This window comes from Tachyglossus aculeatus, chromosome 3 (genome assembly GCF_015852505.1).
Source record: "Tachyglossus aculeatus isolate mTacAcu1 chromosome 3, mTacAcu1.pri, whole genome shotgun sequence".
Classification (NCBI taxonomy): Eukaryota; Metazoa; Chordata; class Mammalia; order Monotremata; family Tachyglossidae; genus Tachyglossus; species Tachyglossus aculeatus.
The window spans coordinates 57,709,615-57,731,446 of NC_052068.1; the positions used below are offsets into that span (position 1 = coordinate 57,709,615).

The window sequence follows — 21,832 nt, forward strand, 5'->3', positions numbered from 1 at the left end:
AGAATTGCTAAATATGCAACACTGTTGGCTCTATGACAGCTATAAGAAGTGCTTGAAGTTCAACAACTAATCAGCAGATACATTTTCTTCGAAGGGAGAGGGAGGACAAGGAGAAAAATGATAAGATAAGGATTTGAAGGTTCAGAGAAATAGTCATTCCAGAATTCCGTATCCCAACGAATATACAGTGCAATTCTACTAAAAATAAAAAAAAAATACTGAAAGTAAGACTGTCTCAATTTGGGCTTTGAAATGATAGGGCATTGATATATTCATTTGTGGACTTCAACTAACGATGGATATTATAACTTTAGAAGAAAACATAAATGAAATTTCTACCTCTAATTCTACATCCGCTCGCACATATTGCCTGGTCTTTGGGTGATTAAGGAGGTGTAAAACTGTGGTAATAAGGGCCTCATTGATTCGACTCAACTGGCAATCAATTACGTTTTTCAAGATGGTACTAAGCCCACCTCGAAGAGCCACCACTTCTGGATTCTGAAGTGCTAGAAAAAGAGCAAAACACACATCTGATAAATGACAGAAATTAGAAATTATTATAAGGAACTTCTACAATAGAACATTTGCTAAAAACACTTTTTCAAAGACCGAATGAGAACAGTTTTTTTTTTTTTACAAGACAACTTTATGCGGATTAATACTGAAAGAAAGAGCAATTTCCCAATATATTTAAATATGTTTCCTTGACTTTCCATTGTGTTATGCCATTTGCTCTCCAAATACCGGCATACCTATACATTTACATGTGCCCCAAGGACTGGTGATTTTATGTTACTAAATCTTATACTACAAGTACCAGAATACCCTTCTCATATAACACATTGAATTTTTATGTACAGGCTGCCCGTTTAGTAGCTATAGTTCGCCCTAAAATACCTTAGAAAAAATACGCTAAATACCTAATGCCACCTAAATAATATTACAATACCACCTAAAACAGCTTAGAAAAAAAGAAATCATTTTGATAAAATCTGATATATTTATTTTAATCCACTAACTTTTGTAAACAAAAATTCTCTCTAACATAGAGACTATGTTTTTACTCATTTTTCCCTTTAATAATTTCCTCACAGAAGATATCCTAAAGCACGCTCTAGTCAGCAGGCATGTAAAACTCCTAGCCAATGAGGTTGGTTATTAACTGCCCAGCTTCTACTGGATACTACCCTCCAGAGAAAATGTCATTTTAGAAAAGGCGGGGAGAAGGGTGGGGAGAGAGAAAGACGGATGGCAGGGGGAAAAGAGAATTTCTGCACCTTTCTGTCTCTCTCTGCACTTTGAGTCTGTCTCAATCACTGCATCTCCTTCCCGTCTCTCTCTACACCTCTATTCTGTTGGCCTCACTGCTTTCGTCTTTCCCCTTTAGACATGTGCCTCGTTTTTGCTTGCCTCTCCTCCCCAACCGCAAACACTATGCCTGGAAAAAACAGGCAGACAGCTCTACTCGTAGACTTCATACTCAACGTACAATTTTTTACTTTCATATGACATTCTTACCTAGTTCACAGATAATTGCAATGCAGGCTCGGACCATCCTGTCCCTTTCTTGAAGACCGTCATTTCCAACTGCTATCAAAGAATTAGTTACGGAGCTAGGAAATAGGGAAGCATTCACAGTAATCATCTGTAGAGCAATAAAAAAAGCAGAAAGGAGTTATTACTATCAGGAGACAACAAAATATCTCTAGAAGTATCTCCCCCAATCCCTAAAATTGGGGAAGCAGCATGGCATAGTAGATAGAGCACAGGTTTGGGAGTCAGGTCTGCTGTGTGACCTCGGTCAACTCCCTTAATTTCTCTGTTCTTCAGTTACCTCATCTGTAAAATGGGGATTGAGAGTGTGAGCCCCACATGGGATAGGGACTGTGTTCAACTTGATTTGCTTGTATCTATCCCAGCGCTTAGAACGGTGCTTTGCACATAGTATGTGCTTAACAAATACCATTATTATTATTCAAATATTAAAGATAAGGGTAATGATGCAATGTGAATTAGGTGATGAGATAAGCGATGAAAATGGAAACACTTGAAAAAGATTTAATAATTCCTTCCTCCTCTTCGAAACAAATCTTTCTAGTTCACATAAGCAACACATACCAATGTAATGAAAGGCTGTTAACTGCAAATAATGAACCAGTATCTTTCACTTCGGAAAACTGAATGACACAGGCACACAACCATTATTTATATTCATAAAACACTTTGTGAAATTATTCATTTACTAAATGGGCTCCTCTAGGGAGAATTTTCATGTTTATTTTCTAAAGGGGGCACCCTGCTTTTAGATTTTTTGGAAATAAACTAAGAAACTGCTCTGGCAGATAATTGTTAGCTTCCAAATGAGAACTTCCTTATTAATGACTTCAGATGACCAGTTTGAAAGTTTTCCCATCCTTCACTAACTGCTGACATTCAAATATTTGGTGCCTTTCTAGGCAATTACACAATTATTCCGGGGCCTCTGTGATGCAAAACATTAATTATAATACAAAAATATGTGAGACTATAGGCAGACTAGCTATTAAGGCTTTTTTTTCCTGGTAAAGAGGGAACATATTCATTATTCCTATTGTTATGAAATTGGCTCATACAGATTATCAAAGAGCTATAAACTGTGATTCCTGGAGACGATTAAGAGCAAAAAAAAAGGTGATATGAATCAGCCCAGAACAGTTTAAGTGAAATCCACCTGAAGGCAGGAAATACAATTTGCTATTCATTTTAATTCACGATGGGGGAGAAAAAATTTCAGAATTTTACATTTTCAGCTCCTTGTCCACTTCAAATTTGGAAGTCTGTACCAGGAACTCTAGAAGTTGGTATCTAGGGTGACTATGATGGGCAGTCCATCTCTTGCCTCCCTTCTACCCAGTTTCAACTCCAGTTGCTGCTTCTATTTCTTCCAAGACAATAAAGTGGCTTCTGAGATGGCAGAAGGAGAATCTTAGGCTTCCCAACCCCTCGTGTTGGAATTTCATTTTAAATGTAATTTAACATCTTAGGGTATCTTTATGCTTGTCTGATACGCTCCTACCTCACCTCCCTTCTCTCCTTCTCCAGCCCAGCCCGCACCCTCCGCTCCTCTGCCGCTAATCTCCTCTTCGTGCCTCGTTCTCGCCTGTCCCGACATCGACCCTCAGCCCACATCCTCCCCCTGGCCTGGACTGTCCTCCCTCCGCACATCCTCCAAGCTAGTTCTCTTCCTCCCTTCAAAGCCCTACTGAGAGCTCACCTCCTCCAAGAGGCCTTCCCAGACTGAGCTCCCTCCTTCCTCTCCCCCTCCCCATCTCCCCCTTACCTCCTTCCCCTCCCCACAGCACCTGTATATATGTTTGTATGCATTTATTACTCTATTTTATTTGTACATATTTATTCTATTTATTTTATTTGGTTAATATGTTTTATTTTGTTCTCTGTCTCCCCCTTCTAGACTGTGAGCCCACTGTTGGGTAGGGACCGTCTCTATATGTTGCCGACTTGTACTTCCCAAGCGCTTAATACAGTGCTCTGCACACAGTAAGTGCTCAATAAATATGATTGAATGAATGAATGAATGAATGTTGGGAAAGATAGGCCATGCCAACTGGGGTGTTTTCTTGTTAGACAGTCACTAAGTTATTAGAATAGCTTTAGCTTAAAAAAAAAAAAAGAAATCAAATAACCCTAAGGAATTACCGGTAGAAATAAGATAGGAATGGATGGTGGTTGTTACATCCTTAACCTGGTTATTTCCTCATATCCTGGCTCTCCATTTTGAGTGGCTTTCTTAAACCTGGAGGCATGGTAGCTTGCCCTAGGGCTCTCTCTTCTTGACAAGTCTCAGCATTTAAATACCGTTCTAGTAACAATTACTGAACGGTTGACCTGGCTTCTCTGTACTCTATCACTTGAATGTTCTACAGATGAAATTCTGACCTTGGCTCAAAGCATTTCAGAAAATGGCTATTAAACATCTTTTGAAACTAAAAAAAAAATCTGAAAAAATTCTGAATGAGACACATATTACCTTAAGGAAATCAATTTAATTTGGGCATTCGATACAATTTAAGATGGCCACTAACCTCAAATCATATTTTGAATTCTGCAAATAGTGAGGCTCTGCTCCTTTCGAATACATCAACAGAGCTAACTTTTGATTATCCACATTGAGTGACAAGGGTAAATGAAATCAATAGATAACTTTTTATATAGAGCCAATTTTAGCCAAAATGTTCAACCTTCACCCACACCAAACCAGGACTAACAGTGTTGGCACCAAGTGGTAAAACTGACTTAAGTTTCACCTCCTCCCCCTCTTTATTCATACCCATGTGTAAATGCTAAGGAGCTTCGAGGAAATGAACCTAACAACAAAATGTCATCATCAGATCAAGCCAATGTTCTCTGTAAACCTTACTGTCTTCAAAGGAGGGAAAAAGATACCTGAAGGAACACAGTGTGATACAATCCCTCAAAGAGCATGCAGAAAAAAAAGAAAAAAAAAAAGAGGGACACAAGGGTATTTGGACAGTCCACAAAATGCATAATCAGGCCCAGAATAATCAGAGATTAACTGGGTTTGGATGTTCCTTTAAATCCTCCTCTCTGGATTGCCCTAGACTTTAGATCTTTTCCCATCTAAATCCCAAATGGCCCAAAATCCTTAGCCTTAATCCCTGTTAACTAAACCTCATTAGTCTCTGCTGGCATGGAAATATGTCCCCATAACTACAGGTGCCAATTTACAATTTTGAGTGGGGATTTCAAAGGGGTAGGGCAAAGGAATGCTCCCCGAGCCACAGACCCAGAGTCACAAGACAAATCAAAGAAAAGATGTGGTCGAGACGACCACCCATGTCCTTGTTTTTACGGAGTTTTCTGAGCCTCACTGTGCAATGCACTACGCTGGAAACTTGACAAAGTACATCGAAAACACAAGACACATTCTTTCCTTACAAGGAAGGTGGACTCCGATGGGGGAAGACAGACAGAAAATACAAGGAACAAGATCAGAATCAAAAAGCTGAATGTTCACTCAAACACCCATTCATACCCAAGGGCAGGGGTATAAGTGAATAATAATGATTCTGGAATTTGTTAAGTGCTTACTGTGTTCCAGGCACCTGTACATATGCGCTACAGGCTGATGATCAATTGATTTTATTCAGGGGGTGGATAACATTGGGGAAGGCCTGTTGGAGGGGAGAGTTTTGAAATCTAGCAGGGGAAAATGTGAGGAGGGGTTTGGAGTTGGGGAAAGTGAGAGGCAATGTAGATTTAGGAGGGGCAGGGAAGGACCCAGGCTACTTGCCCAACTTTGACAGCGATGGGGCAGGAGTGCTGCCAGCCGCAGATAGGGACAAGACCAGGAGCAGTGTGGTTTAGTGGAAAGAGCCCAGGCTTGGGAGACAGAAGACACTGGTTCTAATCTGGCTCCTAATCTGGCTGTGGTGACCTTGGGTAAGCTGCTTAACTTCTCTGTGCCTCAGTTCCCTCATCTGCAAAATGGGGATAAAGACTGCGAGCCCAGGTGGGACAACCTGATTACGTTGTATGCATCCCAGTGCTTGGCACATAGTAAGCACTTAACACATACCATAACTATTATTATTATTAAAACCCAGGGATAGTGTGGCCCTGCTGGGTGGCAGCCATACCACAATTCCACCAGTCCCAACCAGCTCCAGGAGAGAGGCAGGCTGGTGACAGCTGCCCACTCTACCCCCAGACCTTTGGGGGTGAAGCTAATGGCCTTGTTTCTTTGCTCCAACTCCAGGGGAGGCAAAGGCAACAACCAGAAGTTGGAGAGCGAGCTGCCGGATTAAGAAGTAATTTTCCGAGTCCAGATCTACTGATGGTGCCAAATGCTCCTGAACTGTCTGTGAAAGCTAAAATAAAGGTTGTGATGCACTTTGGAGAAGCAGTGTGGCTTAGTGGAAAGAGCATGGGCTTGGGAATCAGAGGTCGCGGGTTCTAATCCAAGCTCAGCCACTTGTCAGCTGTGTGACTTTGGGCAAGTCACATAACTTCTCTGTGCCTCAGTTCCCTCATCTGTAAAATGGGGATTAAGACTGTGAGCCCCACCAACCTGATTACCTTGTATATACCCCAGCGCTTAGTGCATGGCCCACAGTAAGCGCTTAACAAATACCATTATTATTATTTTTATTATTTTGGTACCTGATGTGCTGCAAAGACCCCAGGCTAGACTGTACGCTTCTTGAGGGAAGGAATCATGTCTACTCATTTTATTGTACTTTTTCAAGCTCTAAATACAGTGCTCTGAACAGATTAAGCATTTAAATGCTACTGATATACGGTTCTGTCAAATGTGCTCTAAAGCTGCACTGTGGGAGTGTTCAACAAATGATATTCTTCAGCAGTCAGTCTGGCTAGGATTATGGCCCGTGCCCTACCCATTAGAGCACACTGCTTCTCACTAGGCCACGCTGCTTCCCGTATACGCCTGCAGTTGCTTCACGGAAACCTTCCTGGTTTCCAAAAAACCCACTGCGTCAACCACTGTTTACAAGGCAAATAAAGTAGTATTCATTCATTCATTCAATCGTATTTATTGAGCGCTTACTGTGTGTAGAGCACTGTACTAAGCACTTGGGAAGTACAAGTTGGCAACATATAGAGACAGTCCCTACCCAACAGCGGGCTCACAGTCTAGAAGCAGTAGGGAGAAGACGGTTTGGAAACAACTTCCCACCTGTCATAGGCACTTAAAAGGGAATTAATTTGTAACTGCTTCAATTCAATTTCCACAGGGCAAAGTGTTTTACAGTGACAATAGTTTCCCTTTGCAATGTTGATGAGGGAGTTTCCCGCCTAGGACAGGTGGCCTTAGTCCTGACTCTTCGGGATTGAGAACCTGTCAAAGATACTGCTTAGAGACAGAGTGGATTATGCCATGTCAATCGCGTTTTTCATTCCTTGTCTCGTCTTACAATGTCGAGTCGTCTCCGACCCACAGAGACACCATGGACACATCTCTCTTAGAACGCCCCACCTCCATCTGCAATCGTTCTGGTGGTAGATCCATAGAATTTTCTTGGTAAAAATAAGGAAGTGGTTTCATCCCTGTCACACATATGATGCCTGTCTACTTGTTTTGTTGTCTGTCTCCCCCTTCTAGACTGTGAGCCCGCTGCTGGGTAGGGATTATCTCTATCTGTTGCCAAATTGGACTTTCCAAGTGCTTAGTACAGTCCTCTGCACATAGTAAGCGCTCAATAAATACGACTGAATGAATGAATGAACTACTGAGGATAGTATGGGAGTGACGTTGCCATTCTGCTTGAAACACGTTTAAAAGGCGTTCTTAGGAGTACTCCATCACTTAACCAATCAATGGTATTTACTGAGCGCTTAATATTGTAACAAACCCCTTGGGAGAATACAATATAACAGACTTGGTAGAGGGGCTCTCTGCCTTTAAGGAGCTTATGGACTACAGGGGGAGAGACATTAAAATGGACATAAGACAGTGGAAATAGTAAAGCATGAGGATATTTCCGTAAGTACTTTGGGAGTGGGGTGAGCATCAAAGTGCTTCTGTGTTAGCCCGCATTCAGTAACTAGTTCCATACTCTTCCGCCACATCTCCAAATCAGATTCTAAAACATCACATTCTGGAAAAAAAGCTTATACAACTGATGATAAATATCTTATGAAATTTATAAATTGGCATACCTTTCTGACTAATCGAAGTGCTTGTGTCCGCTCAACCTCGTTGCTCTGCTGTATATCGATGCACCTAAATGATACGAAAATGTTCAACAAAACGACCTTGAGGAGAGCATCTTATTTTCTCTACATTATAATTCTGCAATAAATCTGGCTGTGAGAGGCGTACTAAAAATGCTTATAGACCGTCCTATACATTTTATTTGGCCTCACGAGTCAAGAACTGAAATTCACATTTCAATGGCCAGCATGCCCAAAGAGAAACACTCATCTGAATGGGTACATTTCAACATCCATTCCCTTTTAAAGCCCCTAGGATAAACCAAACATTGCTGCAACAAATTTCACAACCCCAGTGCTTTTCACAGACAGAACACATTTGTGCAATGTGGTGGAATATTTTCAAAAGACATTGCCTTAGCAAAATTTTTACTGGCAATTGAATTGATTTCCCTGTCACACTTTATTTGGGCTGATATATGAGATCCAAACTGTGCCAGGCATCACTAATGCATTTTCATCTTAAAAAAAAAAAATCCTTAAGGTAGAGAGAGGTTATAAAATTTTCATTTCCTGATTCATTTGGAAAACTCCTCGACATACTCTTACTTTACCTAAATTCCCATTTGTTAAGTTATTGGTTCTTCTCCTTCAAAGGGCACGGCTATTTCTGTTGCAGGTAACAACGTGTTAAAAGGACAAGAAATTACTGTGGATGTCACGTCTCAAAGACAATTCTCAAAATAGATGATTCACACAAGAACATTACTAATCAGAAATCTCAAGTTTCAAATTCTTTACAGTCATAGAATTTGGGTATTTTAAAATTTCCTAAAATTTCAATATGGCAGAATATGATTCCTCCCCGCAACGATAACAAAACGGGATTCCTTTCCTGGATAAAACCGAACGGAGACGTTACGATACGCGATTTCAGTTACATAGGCAGAGCGAGCAAAGTTACCTGGCTATCAAATAATCCACTTTTAATTTTAGCACCTTCTGCAGAATACTGGAGTCTCTGATGAGATAGCGAAGGGCTCGCAGCCCGGCTGCTCGCACTTCTTTTGCTTCATTCAGTAAAGCCAGCCGCAAACTAACGACAAGAAAAATACGTGGAATTCAAACAAAACACACTGAACTGTCTTTGTTTCGAGCCAACGAATTACACACGAAATCCATTTCGACAACCTCACGGTATGGGCAGCTTGGGAACGCGTTCTCCGTTATTTGCCGACCGACCCCGGAATATTAAATTCCTCCCACGATGTTATGCGTGACTGCAGTAAGTAAATTCTCTTCCTGCCCGCTCCTTACCTCACCCTGCTCCTGTCCTCAGGCACTTTGGGTGGAGAGGGTGGCCTCCCCACCTTCTTCCCCCTGGATTTGGAAATACCCCGTCTTCCCAATCTCCCCGCCTTGTTCCAACATTTTGTTTTAAACTCACCATTCATTCATTTGATCATATGTATTGAGTGTTTACTGTGTGCAGAGCACTGTACTAAGCGCTTGAGGGAGAAGTAGTGTGGTTTAGTAGAAAGAGCTCGGGCTTGGGAGTCAGAGGACATGGGTTCTAATCCTGGCCCCGCCATTTGCCTGCTGAGTGAGCTGGGGCAAGCCACTTCACTTCCCTGTGCCTCAGTTACCTCAACTGTAAAATGCGGATTAAGACTGTGAGCCCCTCGTGGGACAACCCGATTAGAGAAGCAGCGTGGCTCAGTGGAAAGAGCCCGGGCTTTGGAGTCGGAGCTCATGGGTTCAAATCCCATCTCCGCCAACTGTCAGCTGTGGGACTTTGGGCAAGTCACTTAACTTCTCTGGGCCTCGGAACTGAAAATGGGGATTAAGACTGTGAGCCCCCCATGGGACAACCTGATCACCTTGTAACCCCCCAGCGCTTAGAACAGTGCTTTGCACAGAGTAAGCACTTAACAAATACCATCATTATTATTACCGTGTATCTACCCCAGCGCTTAGAACACTGCTTGGCAAATAGTAAACGCTTACTAATTACCATTATTATTATTATTACTACAACAATAAACAGACACATTCCCTTTCCACAATGATCTTCCGGTCTAGATGGAGCTTAAGAAACCAACAGCAAGAGCTGCTAGAAGAGCACATCTGCAGCTGGCTCCCTTTCTGCTGATTATTCTACCTGCTCAATTTGGCAGAGCAATGAGAACAACAGGGAAGGACTGGGATGGGGGACTGGAAGAGAACAGGAGCCCTCGCTGTCACCATTTACCCACCTCTTCGCTCTCTGCCCGTGCCCACGTGGCTCTAGCCACGAAGGCATGGCGATCAACAGGAAGGAGAAAGAGGGGCGGCGATTTCCCTCAGAGCAGGAGCAGTCCCTATAATTTTTATAACGAGACAGAATCCTGGAGCGCAGGAGGGTGGGGAATTGGGGAGGCGGTGCTGTCGAGATGCAGAATCAGAAAGGGGATTGCTAAAAAAAGTCTTTAGGAATGGGAGGGGGGAAGAACAGGGCTCATTCATTCATTAGACTGCATTTATTCAGTGCTTACTGTGAGGATGATGGTATTTGTTAAGCGCTGACTATGTGCCGAGCACTGTTCTAAGCGCTGGGGTAGGTAATCAGATTGTCCCATGTGGGGTTCACAGTTTTAATCCCCATTTTACAGATGAGGGTGAGGCATGGAGAAGTGAAGTGACTTGTTCAAAGTCACACAGCTGACAAGTGGTGGGGTCAGGATTAGAACCCATTACCTTCTGACTCCCAACGTGCTCTTTCCTCTAAGCCACACTGCTTCTCGCTACAGAGCACTGTACTAAGCATTTGGGAGAGTACGGTATAACAATAGACGGAAACAATCTCTGCCCACTCTGGGCTCACAGTCTAGAGGGGAGGGGACAGTGGAGGAGGGAGAACTTTACACTGTATTTTCACTCAGCCATTGTGTTTGGCCTTCACTTGAGGCTGGTTTGGAATGGAAATTAACTGTCGATAAGCCTATGGGGAAACATACTTCACAGTACAACCCTTCAAATACAACTACACTGGTAAGGTAAATAACCCAGGCGTATTAAGGAGTACAACCTGTATACTGAATCATAAATTCTTGCTGGGCTCAACTATGTACTACTGCTATTGTTTTACAATTTCCGAGGTTGCTTAATAGCTGCCTTTTACCTACACGGAACTTCCAAGATAACCTAGACCTGAATTCATAGGTCAGCGCCAATAAATTGTAACAATGGACGACGACACCCGGCAAAAGCTAAAACATGAAATACTTATGTGCTTGTAAATGTCATTTACCTGTTGATTGCCTCCAACTAAATTTTCAAAAGATGATTTCGGTACACCTCTAGAAATGCTACTAAACACACAGGGCTAAATTAGAAAAGTTGATAGAGGCTTCACAGTTCAGACTGAACTATGGATACAAGAACCATCTTGCTTAATGTAGTAATTTGGGGCTGGGAAAGCATGATGCAACCACATGCCTGCACAATCACTAGTGGGAGCACTTAACTTGCAACTTCTGGAAATAACTGGATTTTAGCCCCACTTTACAAACTACGGAACAATTAAAATATGAAATCCACTGACAGTATGTACGTTGCGACAGCACCTTATGTGAACTGGGCTGCTTGCTAAGAGCTTTTAGCTATGGCTTGCGCAGTCTTGGAGGGCAAAAATCAGTGAGTGAGTGAGTGTGAGAGAGAGAGAGAGTGAGAGATAGAGGGAAAGAGAGAAAGAAAGAGAGAAGGTTGTGTGTGTATGTATGGTGGGGGGAATTCCTTTTGCTCCATTAAGATAGTTGCAATCTAGCAGGGGGTGGAGCAGACATTAAAATAAATTATAGGTAGAAGAGGCAGCAGACTAAGGATATGCACATAAGTGCTGAGGAAGTGGGGGGAAGAAGGGGCCCAAATGGTAGAGTGCTGTCATCCCCCTCTAGTCTGTACGCTGGTTAAGGGCAGGGAATGTGTCTGCTAATTCTCTTTCATTGTACTCTTCCCAAGCACTTAGTACAGTGTTCTGCACATTGTAAGTGCTCAACAATTACCTTGACAGTCGGGAAACAGACTAGAAGTAGGATAATATAGAGAAGAAAACAGAAAAACACAAATTGGGATGGCAAGGGGATAGGTCAGGGAATAAATCAGTCTCAGTCTGGTGGAATAAGGCATGAAATGCATTCTCTGTGCCCACAAATACTGGCCCAAAATTCAACAATACTAATAATTACTAATGATGGCATTTGTTAAGCGCTATGTGCCAAGCACTGTTCTACGCGCTGGGGGAGATACAAGATAATCAAGTTGTCCCACGGGGGGCTCGCAGTCTTAATCCCCATTTTACAGATGAGGTAACGGAGGCACAGAGAAGTTAAGTGACTTGCCCAAAGTCACACAGTTGATAAGCGGTGGAGCCGGAATTAGAACCCACGTCCTCTGATTCCCAAGCATTGATTGTGATGTTCTTTGAGATTTCAACATTCCAATCAAGTTTGTCCTTACTGGTATGAAAAAAGCTTAGTAAATAAAATGGCCAATTATATGCAGCATATACTCACCATATTATGATATCTTCATAGTTGAAACCTAGTTTTTCTTCACTGTGACCAATATTACATAGAAGCTGCCAAGAAGAAAAAAATACACTGCTTAAATGTACTATTTGCTTTGATGTTACCAAGGAAAGCATGAATCGTCTCTTTCCAGAAATCTTTAAACATATTGCCGTACCTAGTTTTATTCTTTATTCTTTTTAATTGAATCAAAATGGCTCCACCCATCACCATGGCTCAACTATCTGTAAATACAATTAACTTAAATCTGGTGTAACAATGAGTCACAGGCAGAAAAGTATCTCAAATTGTCCAAGGGACTCAACTACAAAGGTGAAAATGAGATCCCCACCCATTCAATGGATTAGGATTCCCTGAAGACCCACAGAAGGCCTGGTGATATAAAAGCAACATGGTTTTAAAAGACAGTCCATCTTTTAATCCATAGTTATAATAAAATAGAACGATATCATTCATTCATTCAATCGTATTTATTGCGTGCTTACTGTGTGCGGAGCACTGTAATAAGCGCTTGGAAAGGACAGTTCGGCAACAGATAAGAGCCAATCCCTACCCGACAACGGGCTCACAGTCTAGAAGGGGGAGACAGACAACAAAACAAGTAAACAAGCATCAATACCATCAAAATAGTTAAATAGGATTTTAGATATATACACATCATTAATAAAATAAATAGAATAATAAATATGTACAAATATACATGAGTGCTGTGGAGGGGAAGGGGGTAAAGCAGAGGGAGGAAGTAGGGACGATGGGGAGGGGAGGAGGAGGAGAGGAAAAAGATGGGGGCTCAGTCTGGGAAGGCTTCCTGGAGGAGGAGAGCTCTCAGTAGGGCTTTGAAGAGGGAAAGAGAGCCAGTTTGATGGATGTGAGGAGGAAGGGCATTCCAGGCCAGAGGTAGGAAGTGGGCCAGGGGTCGATGGCGGGATAGGCCAGAACGAGGCACAGTTGAGGAGGTTAGCGGTGGCAGAGAAGCGGAGTGTGCTGCTTGGTCTGGAGAAGGAGAGAAGGGAGGTGAGGTAGGAGGGGGCAAGGTGATGGACAGCTTGGAAGCCGAAAGTGAGGAGTTTTTGTTTCATGCAAAGGTTGATAGGGAACGCCTGGAGATTTTTTAGGAGTGGAGTGACATGCCCAGAGTGTTTCTGTAGAAAGATAATCCGGGCAGCAGAGTGAAGTACAGACTGAAGCGGGGAGAGACAGGACGATGGGAGATCAGAAAGGAGGCTGATGCAGTAATCCAGTCGGGATATGGTGAGAGATTGGACCCAAGGTAGCGGTTTGGATGGAAAGGAAAGGGCAGATCTTGGCGACATAAATAATCTAGTGATGGTACATTCATTCAGTCATATTTATTGAGTGCTTACTGTGTGCAGAGCACCGTACTAAGCACTTGGAAAGTGCTATATCACAATGATGGCATTTGTGAAGCGCTTACTATGTGCAGAGCACTGTTCTAAGCGCTGGGGGGGATACAAGGTGATCAAGTTGTCCCACGTGGGGCTCACAGTCTTAATCCCCATTTTACAGATGAGGGAACTGAGGCTCAGAGAAGTTAAGTGACTTGCCCAAGGTCACACAGCAGACATGTGGCGGAGTCGGCCTTCGAACCCATGACCTCTGACTCCAAAGCCCGGGCTCTTTCCCATTTCTCTTGGCTCTCTCTACATGGCAACAGATGGAGACAATCCCTACCCAACAACGGGCTGAACCAACCATTTCACATTATTGCCCTGGATGTCATAGCCTCTGACTCTATTGTTTTACAGGGGCGGAGAGTTCACCAGATTAACAGTCTAAATTTGTTTTTGCCTCCAGAAAAAAGAGAGACTGCCTCGGCCAAAGGGACAACTGCTGCATCTCTAGTTGCTGCACAGCTGTAAAAAGATGCTGCCCAGCAGAAATTCTTGGCTGCAACAGTTTAATACTGCCTGGGCAAAGAAGGGCAGAAATATTTTTAAATAATCTGAACGATCTGAGCCACTTGTGACTCATCATAAGAAAAGCATTTGAATTTCCCATATAAATCATTTTACATAATGTTACTAGGGAACATAAAGTTTACTTCTTCTGAGAGTATGCTCATGTACTGTGTTTGCTCAGTTGTGCGTGCAGAAAACATCGATGGGAAGAGCCCGGCTACATTTTTGATTGGGCTTTTTGGTACCATCGTCTTCCAAAAGCCTCTTTATTAACATTCAATCATATTAATTACTGTGTGCAGGTCACTGTACTAAGTGCTTGGAAAGTACAATTCGGCAAGAGATAGAGACAATCCCTACCCAACAACAGGCTCACAGTCTAGAAACAAAGCCATCTCACTCTTGATTGCTACATGTCAAAGTGATACACCCCCTGTTCTGCTTCCCATTAGACTACAGCCATGTCACACCTAGTGATGTTACGTTTCACCGTATTTTACGCTTTTCCTCCCTGGTGTTTTCCTTGCTTAAGGAAGCCTTTTTCCTATCCTTTTTCCTATCCTACTCTCCTTGAGTACTCCACTCTGGAAAACTGAGATGTGTGAGCATTCCTGTGACGCTAATAGGCTGTGTTCTAGGACCGAGTTGATTGTGGTACTGTGTGCCACACAGCTGATGTTCGAACTGCAGAACCTGCAACTACATGCTGAAAAAAATGGACTGTTTTCCAGCCATACAAAAATTTGGACATTACCACTGCCCTCTACTTAGTATTCAGGCTACTGAAATTGATGAATCTGGGAAAATAGAACTATAACCTTTTTAACAGGGATTATGGCTTTGTGAAGATTTATCCAAATCTCCAGTGCTGCTAATAACAGAAAAAATAAAATTTCCCATCAAAATGTCATTTCCGAGCCTACGAAGGAATAAACTGAAATGCTTTCATTCACTCATTCAGTCGTATTTACTGAGTGCTTACCGTGTGCAGAGCACTGTAGTAAGCGCTTCGGAGAGTAAAACAGAACAAAAAACAGACACATTCCTTGCCCACAACGAGCTTACAGTTTCTACATAAAGAAATGAGAGAACTAAGGGGAGAACCCTGTTGCAGAATTAGAAAGATGAAAACAGTACAGATTCTGAGTCAGGTATTCTAAGAACAAAATTGAAATCTTCCTGTGATAGAACATTTTACTCTGTTTTTATTTTGAGAGTGAGACTTGGCCTCAGTTCACTGCCATTTATGTGTGAACCGCTGTTAACGTCAGAGACTTTTACTTTGCCTCTGTTGTACTCCCACCTGCATTTAGTACAGTGCCCTGCATGCAGAAAGTACTCAATAATTGGTAGACTGACTGTATTAGGCACTTGGGAACATATTCAATCATATTTATTGAGTGCTTACTGTGTGCAGAGCACTGTACTAAGCGCTTGAAAAAGATGGTATTTGTTAAGCCCTTACTACGTGCTAAGCACTGTCTAAGCATTCGGCGAGATACAAGGTAATCAGGTTGTCCCACATGAGGCTCACAGTCTTAATCCCCATTTTACAGATGAGGCAACTGAGGCACCAAGAAGTGAAATGACTTGCCCAAAGTCGCACAGCTGACAAGTGGCAGAGCTGGGATTTGAACCTAAGACCTCTGCCTCCCAAGACCTTGCTCTTTCCACTGAGCCACACTGCTTCTCAACATCAAAAAAGGGAAAGAGCTGGTTCTTGCCCTTAAAGAGCTTTGCAATCAAATGATTCCCAGGAGACAAGCAGATAAGCGTTATATGGAGACAACCGGAGCAAGAGGAGACTTATAAAAACAGTTGGGAAAAAAAACAACGGAGGAAAGAGAATAAATGGGAAAAATATAATGGCACCTTTGCTAAAAATGATAAATGATGGCCAAGCCTTGATTCTGTAAGTTCCAATACATTAGAGGTGCTCTGGGTAGCTAATGGGATGTGTCTGTTATATTGCTGTATTGTACTCTCCAAAGTGCTTGGTACAGTGCTCTGCACACAGTAAGTGCTCAATAAATATGACTGAATGAATGAATGAGCTTAATGAATGCCATGAAAAAACAAAGTACACTGCCAAGCATTTAGTACAGTGCTCTGCAAAGTACTCAATAAATACCACTGATTGGCGGCTGAAAGTTTTTGAGATATCCTTGGGTAAGAGACGGAAAAGAAAACAGAATGAAGAATTAAAACAACACCCAGAGAAACAAAAGGAACCACAACAGAAAATAGCCCTTTCCAGATTAGCCTTATCCTCCCTTAGTATGAGGAACGTTACCATAGTTTCCCTACAGGATTTGAATTCTGTATTATCTGGTGTGCTATTAGGACCATCTGAGGTCACAACTGCAAAGAACCGGATTAGAAACCTTGTCTGGCAAATAGGGAATTTGTATCATTATGGAGAAGCTGCAATCTTTCTACAATTTTGCTGTGGGCAGACTCTCCCACTCCACCTCCTGTTAATTCCCTTTCTGGCCCTTAAGGCAGTTAATGCTCAGAGACAAGAGTTCTGGAAGTAGACTCAAGGACCACTGCGTCGGGAATCATTTTGGGATGGCACAACAATCAACGTGGATTTCTGGGCGCTTAATGTGAGCAGAGCACTGTACTAAGCGTTTAGGAGCATACAACGTAACAGAGTTAGAAGCTCCATTCCCTGGTCCACAGCGAATTTACAGTCTAGAGGGACAACAATACTAATTATAAGCAATAATAGTTATTATTACTGTGGTATTTTTTAAGTTTTTACGGAGTGCCGAGCATTGTCCTAAGTGCTGGGGTAGATACCAGATAATCAGACTGAACACAGCCCCTGTCTCACTTGGGGTTCACAGTCTAAGAAGGAAGGAGAAGAGCACTGAATTCCCATTTTACAGATGAGGAAACCAAGGGACAAAAAAGTTAAACGATTTGCCGAAAGGGTTCACAGCAGGTAAGGGGCTGAGCCGGGATCAGAATCCAGATCTCCTGACTCAGGGCCCATGCACTTTCCATTCCCAGCCCAATGCTCCTTCCACTAAGCAATGCTGAATCCATGAAAACTGTAAGACTTTTGGCAGAGGGAGAATTCTTGTTCCTAAGGAGTTAGACAAAATACACTACTTCGGGATGTTAAAATTAGCAAGTAACTCGTCTTAAAATAAAAGCACATGAATCAAAAATTGACCAAGACTCTCCCTAGAAAGGGAACATCCATATTAATGTACTTTTCAGGTTTAGCTTGAGAAGGCAGCATGCTTTTTAGGGGAAAGAACAGGGGCCCGAGAGTCAGAGGATCTGCGTTCTAATCCCAGCTCTGCCAGGTGCCTGCTGTGTGACCTTGGGCAAATCACTTAACTTCTCTGGGTCTCAGTTTCTTCAACTATAAAATGGAGATTTAAAACCCGTCCTCCCTCTGAGGCCGCGAACTCCATGTGGGACAGGGACTGTGTTGTCTTCTCCTCTAGACTGTAAGCTCTTTATGGGCAAGGAATGTGCCTGTCTATTGCTGTGCTGTGCTCTCCCAAGTGCTTAGTACAGTGCTCTACACACAGTAAGCATTTAATAAATGTGACTGACTAACGTGGAGTACTTCAGTGCTCACAACAGTATTTAATAAATGTGATTGACTAACTTGGAATATTCCGGTGCTTACAACAGTGCTTGACACATAGTAAGCACTTAAATACCATAAAAAAGGGAAAAAGCTAAAGACAGCCTCTTAATTCTAGGATCAATCAAGCGTTATCAGAAGAGCTTTAAGCACCTCCTGTTTCACTGGAATTGTTGTTTACTGACAACATGCTTAAACTTAAAGTAATAAAAGCCCACCCACACTAAGGGTAGGTTTTGATACAGATCACAGGCTTCCTCAGGTTGTTCACAAAAGGATAGTCATCCTTGGAGAAGCAGTGTGGCCTAGTGGATTTAAAACCTGTCCTCCCTCTGAGACCGCAAACTCCATGTGGGACAGGGACTGTGTTGTCTTCTCCTCTAGACTGTAAGCTCTTTATGGGCAAGGAATGTGTCTGTCTATTGCTGTGCTGTGCTCTCCCAAGTGCTTAGTACACTGCTCTACACACAGTAAGCATTTAATAAATGTGACTGACTAACGTGGAGTACGCCGGTGCTAACAACAGTGCTTGACACATAGTAAGCCCTTAAATACCATAAAAGAGAGAAAAAGCTAAAGACATCCTCTTAATTCTAGGATCAATCAAGCGTTATCAGAAGAGCTTTAAGCACCTCCTGTTTCACTGGAATTGTTGTTTATTGACAACGTGCTTAAAGTTAAAATAATAAAAGCCCACTCACACTGAGGGGAGGTTTTGATACAGATCACAGGCTTCCTCAGGCTGTTCACAAAAGGATGGTCATCCTTGGAGAAGCAGTGTGGCATAGTGGATAGAGCATGGGCCTAGGAGTTAGAAGGACCTGTGTACTAACCCCAGCTCTGCCACTAATCTGCTGTGTGACCTTGGGCAAGTCACTTCTCGTGCCTCAGTTCTCTCATCTGCAAAACGGGGATTAAGACTGTGAGCTCTGTGTGGGACAGGGACTATATCCAACCTGATTAACAGGTAACTACCCCAGGGCTTAGTAGAGTGGCTGGCACATAGTAAGCGCTTAACGTTACCATAAAAAAAGTCCCACAATATTTGCTTCTATGGGAACATGATTGCATCTAATTAAGTGTATTATGAAACAAGAATGTTGTATTCTCCCCTACAAAGATTACTTCACCATGAAGAAAACAGTGAGCGCAAAAAGTCAATGACGTCCTCCAGCTCAGACAGTCCATTCAACTAATACATTGATACTAATACCAATACGTTGAGAAGCAGCGTGGCTTAGTGGAAAGAGTCTGGGCTTGGGAGTCAGAGGTAATGGATTCTAATCCTGGCTCCGCGACTTACCAGCTGTGTGACTCTGGGCAAGTCACAACTTCTCTGTGCCTCAGTTCCCTCATCTGAAAAATGGGGATTAAGACTGTGAGCCCCATGTGGGACAACCTGATTACCTTGTATCTACCCCAGTGCTTAAAACAGTGCTTGGCACATAGTAAGCACTTAACAAATACCATCATTATTATTATTAATACATAAAAAGTCTCATGTGGAAGACAATTACTACCAGAAACTACTATACCAGAAGCTGAAAAAAAAATATTTATTCCCCCTTGAAGTACAAATAGTATTGGTAATCACTGCACTGCTACTCAACGGAAATTAAAGTTACTCTTTGACCCGGTGACTGTTTGAAATAGCCTCCTGGTGCCCCAGAACTCATCCCTTATTAGAATCAGTTACAAAGACTCACTCTTGTTGAGTCTTCCATTGTATTGCTGATCCTTAGCAAAAAATTTCCAAAACTAATTTCATTCGCCAAAGGTGGTTATAAAAGCAAGCCTTCAGAACCAAAGGGACAAGGGCTTTTAAGGCTAGTAAAAAATTTATTTAAAAATGTCAAAACCAATGCTACGATAAGAACCACTGGGTTTTTCAAAATTAATATTTTTAAAAGTTGAAAAAGTCTTTTAAAACTTCTTCTAAACCCACTATTAGGTAAAAATGGGACATAGAGCCATTTCTACATGCAAGAGATGGGCAGAGTCATTCAAAATCTTCCCACAAAAGCCTTATCACACTGCCAACATTCTTGGGGGGTTTTGAAATATTTTCCTATTTCTACTTGTTCTGTAAATGGGGAAAAAGATTTCTACCATTCTTAATTGCCACAGTTGCTCTAAAGCTTTTTTCAACTGCCCCCAATGCTTCAGGTATGTCCCAGTATAAAACTGAGTGTTTTTAAAAAAATAATTTGGATTCTGCTGTTCGGCAGTCAGTTACACAAAGTACTTTATCTGCTGAACTGATGTAAGGACACAGGCATGGCTGCATGACACTCACATGGTATTGGGATCACATCACCATTTCCATTTGGCCCCACCTTAAAAGGAGCCTTGGGCTGGAGTTTACTCAAGAGGACACTTTCACCAAACAGGTCAGGGACAGAAAACTCCCCTATGACAGACTTTTACAGAAACGGAGAAAAAATAACGGAGAAAACAGAAAAAACAATACCTAAAATGCCTACTTTTCCCCCATCCCCTTCTTCTTAACATGGCTAATTTCGATCATTTCCTTAATCTAAAACTGAATGTGTATGTTTATGAAGTTTTTTTATGCAGCTAAAGATGAGTAACCATTTGTCTCAAAGACTATTTTACTATTTTCATTGTGTAAACAATCTCCTTTGCCAAAAGTATAAAGTGCTGTTCCTTAATGATCTAACGATAACCTGGAAAACAAACATTGGAAAAATGAAAATTCCCTCACTATGACTCCTAACTGCACAGCCTTTTCTGATTTGTTGTTGAAGTAATTTCACAATTCAAAACCAAGGTTCAATTCAGACACCAATGGACACTAAAAACAAAACTCTGTCCAATAAAAGATAATAAATTTTATGCTTCTAAGACTATGTTCTATACAACAGAAGAAATAAACCTTTCCTAGAATGCTGTGATAGTCCTTTTATTACTCTTAATGGAACTTTATAAACTGATTTAAGTTTCAGATAAACTCACCTACCCATTCTTGTTTACTTAACTAAAATTAAGGAAACATTTTGTTAGATGAGCATGTTCCTCCTAACTTCCTTGCAACCATCATTTTTAACACAACTGGGGTATTCTTAGAGAGAAAGGAAGGGAGAGTTGGGGGGCAGAGATGGAAAGAGAGAGAGAATAAGGATTTTTTTTCTTTCCACTAATCATATTAGGGAACAAAGCAATGCAACCTTGCACATAGATTATATTTTTAAGGGAAGCAGCCGGACCTGATAGAAAAAGCTGGCCTTTCAGAGGACCTGAGTTCTAATCCCAGTTCGGCCACTTGCTGTGTGACCTTGGGCAAGTCACAGCGTGGCTTGAGAAGCAGTATAGCCTAGTGGAAAGAGCACGGTCCCGGGAGTCAAAGGGCTTGGGTTCCAATCCCAGCTCTGCCACTTGTCTGCTGTGGGACCTTGGCAAGTCACTTCTCTGTGCCTCAGTTTCCTCAGCTGCAAAAATGGGGATTCAGTGTGTCCAGCGCTTAGAACAGTGCTTGGCACATAGTAACTGCTTAACAAATACCACCATTATCATTGTTATTATTATTAGTGGAAAGAAGAACATGGGCTTGGGAGTCAGAGGATGTGGGTTCTAATCCTGGCTCTGTGACTTGTCTGCTGTGTGACCTCGGGTAAGCCACTTAATTTCTCTGGGCCTGTTATCTCAACTGTAAAATGGGGATTAAGACTGTGAGCCCCAAGTGGGACAACCTGAGTAGCTTGAATCTACCCCAGAACTTAGAAAAGTGCTGGGCACACAGTAAGTGCTTAACAAATACCATCACTATTACTTAACTTCTCTATGCCTCAGTTTCCTCAACTGTAAAATGGGGATTCAGTACCTCTTCTCCCTGCTACATAGACTGTGAGCCCCATGTGAGACAGGATTGTGTCTGACCTGATTAACTTGGATCTATCCCACTGCTTAGAAGAGTGCTTGATACATAGGTAACCATTTAAACACCATAAAAACCCAAAATACCTAATCATCTACTTTCTAAAAACCACTGCCCTATCTCCCGGGATTACACAGTTCTGGAC

At 42.1% G+C, this 21,832-nt stretch overlaps 1 protein-coding gene across 3 annotated transcripts in view; it reads right to left on the minus strand.

Annotated features, from left to right (window-relative positions):
• Window positions 1-21,832, minus strand: part of RICTOR (RPTOR independent companion of MTOR complex 2) — a 139,586-nt gene that overhangs the window by 57,982 nt on the left and 59,772 nt on the right. For all 3 annotated transcript variants that reach the window (XM_038743314.1, XM_038743315.1, XM_038743313.1), the window contains exons 4-8: window positions 12,249-12,313; window positions 8,660-8,791; window positions 7,702-7,765; window positions 1,522-1,648; window positions 340-509 (exon numbers count right to left, since the gene is read on the minus strand). In XM_038743314.1, the coding sequence (XP_038599242.1) occupies window positions 340-509; window positions 1,522-1,648; window positions 7,702-7,765; window positions 8,660-8,791; window positions 12,249-12,313 (558 nt within the window). The remainder of the gene's footprint in view (window positions 1-339; window positions 510-1,521; window positions 1,649-7,701; window positions 7,766-8,659; window positions 8,792-12,248; window positions 12,314-21,832) is intronic.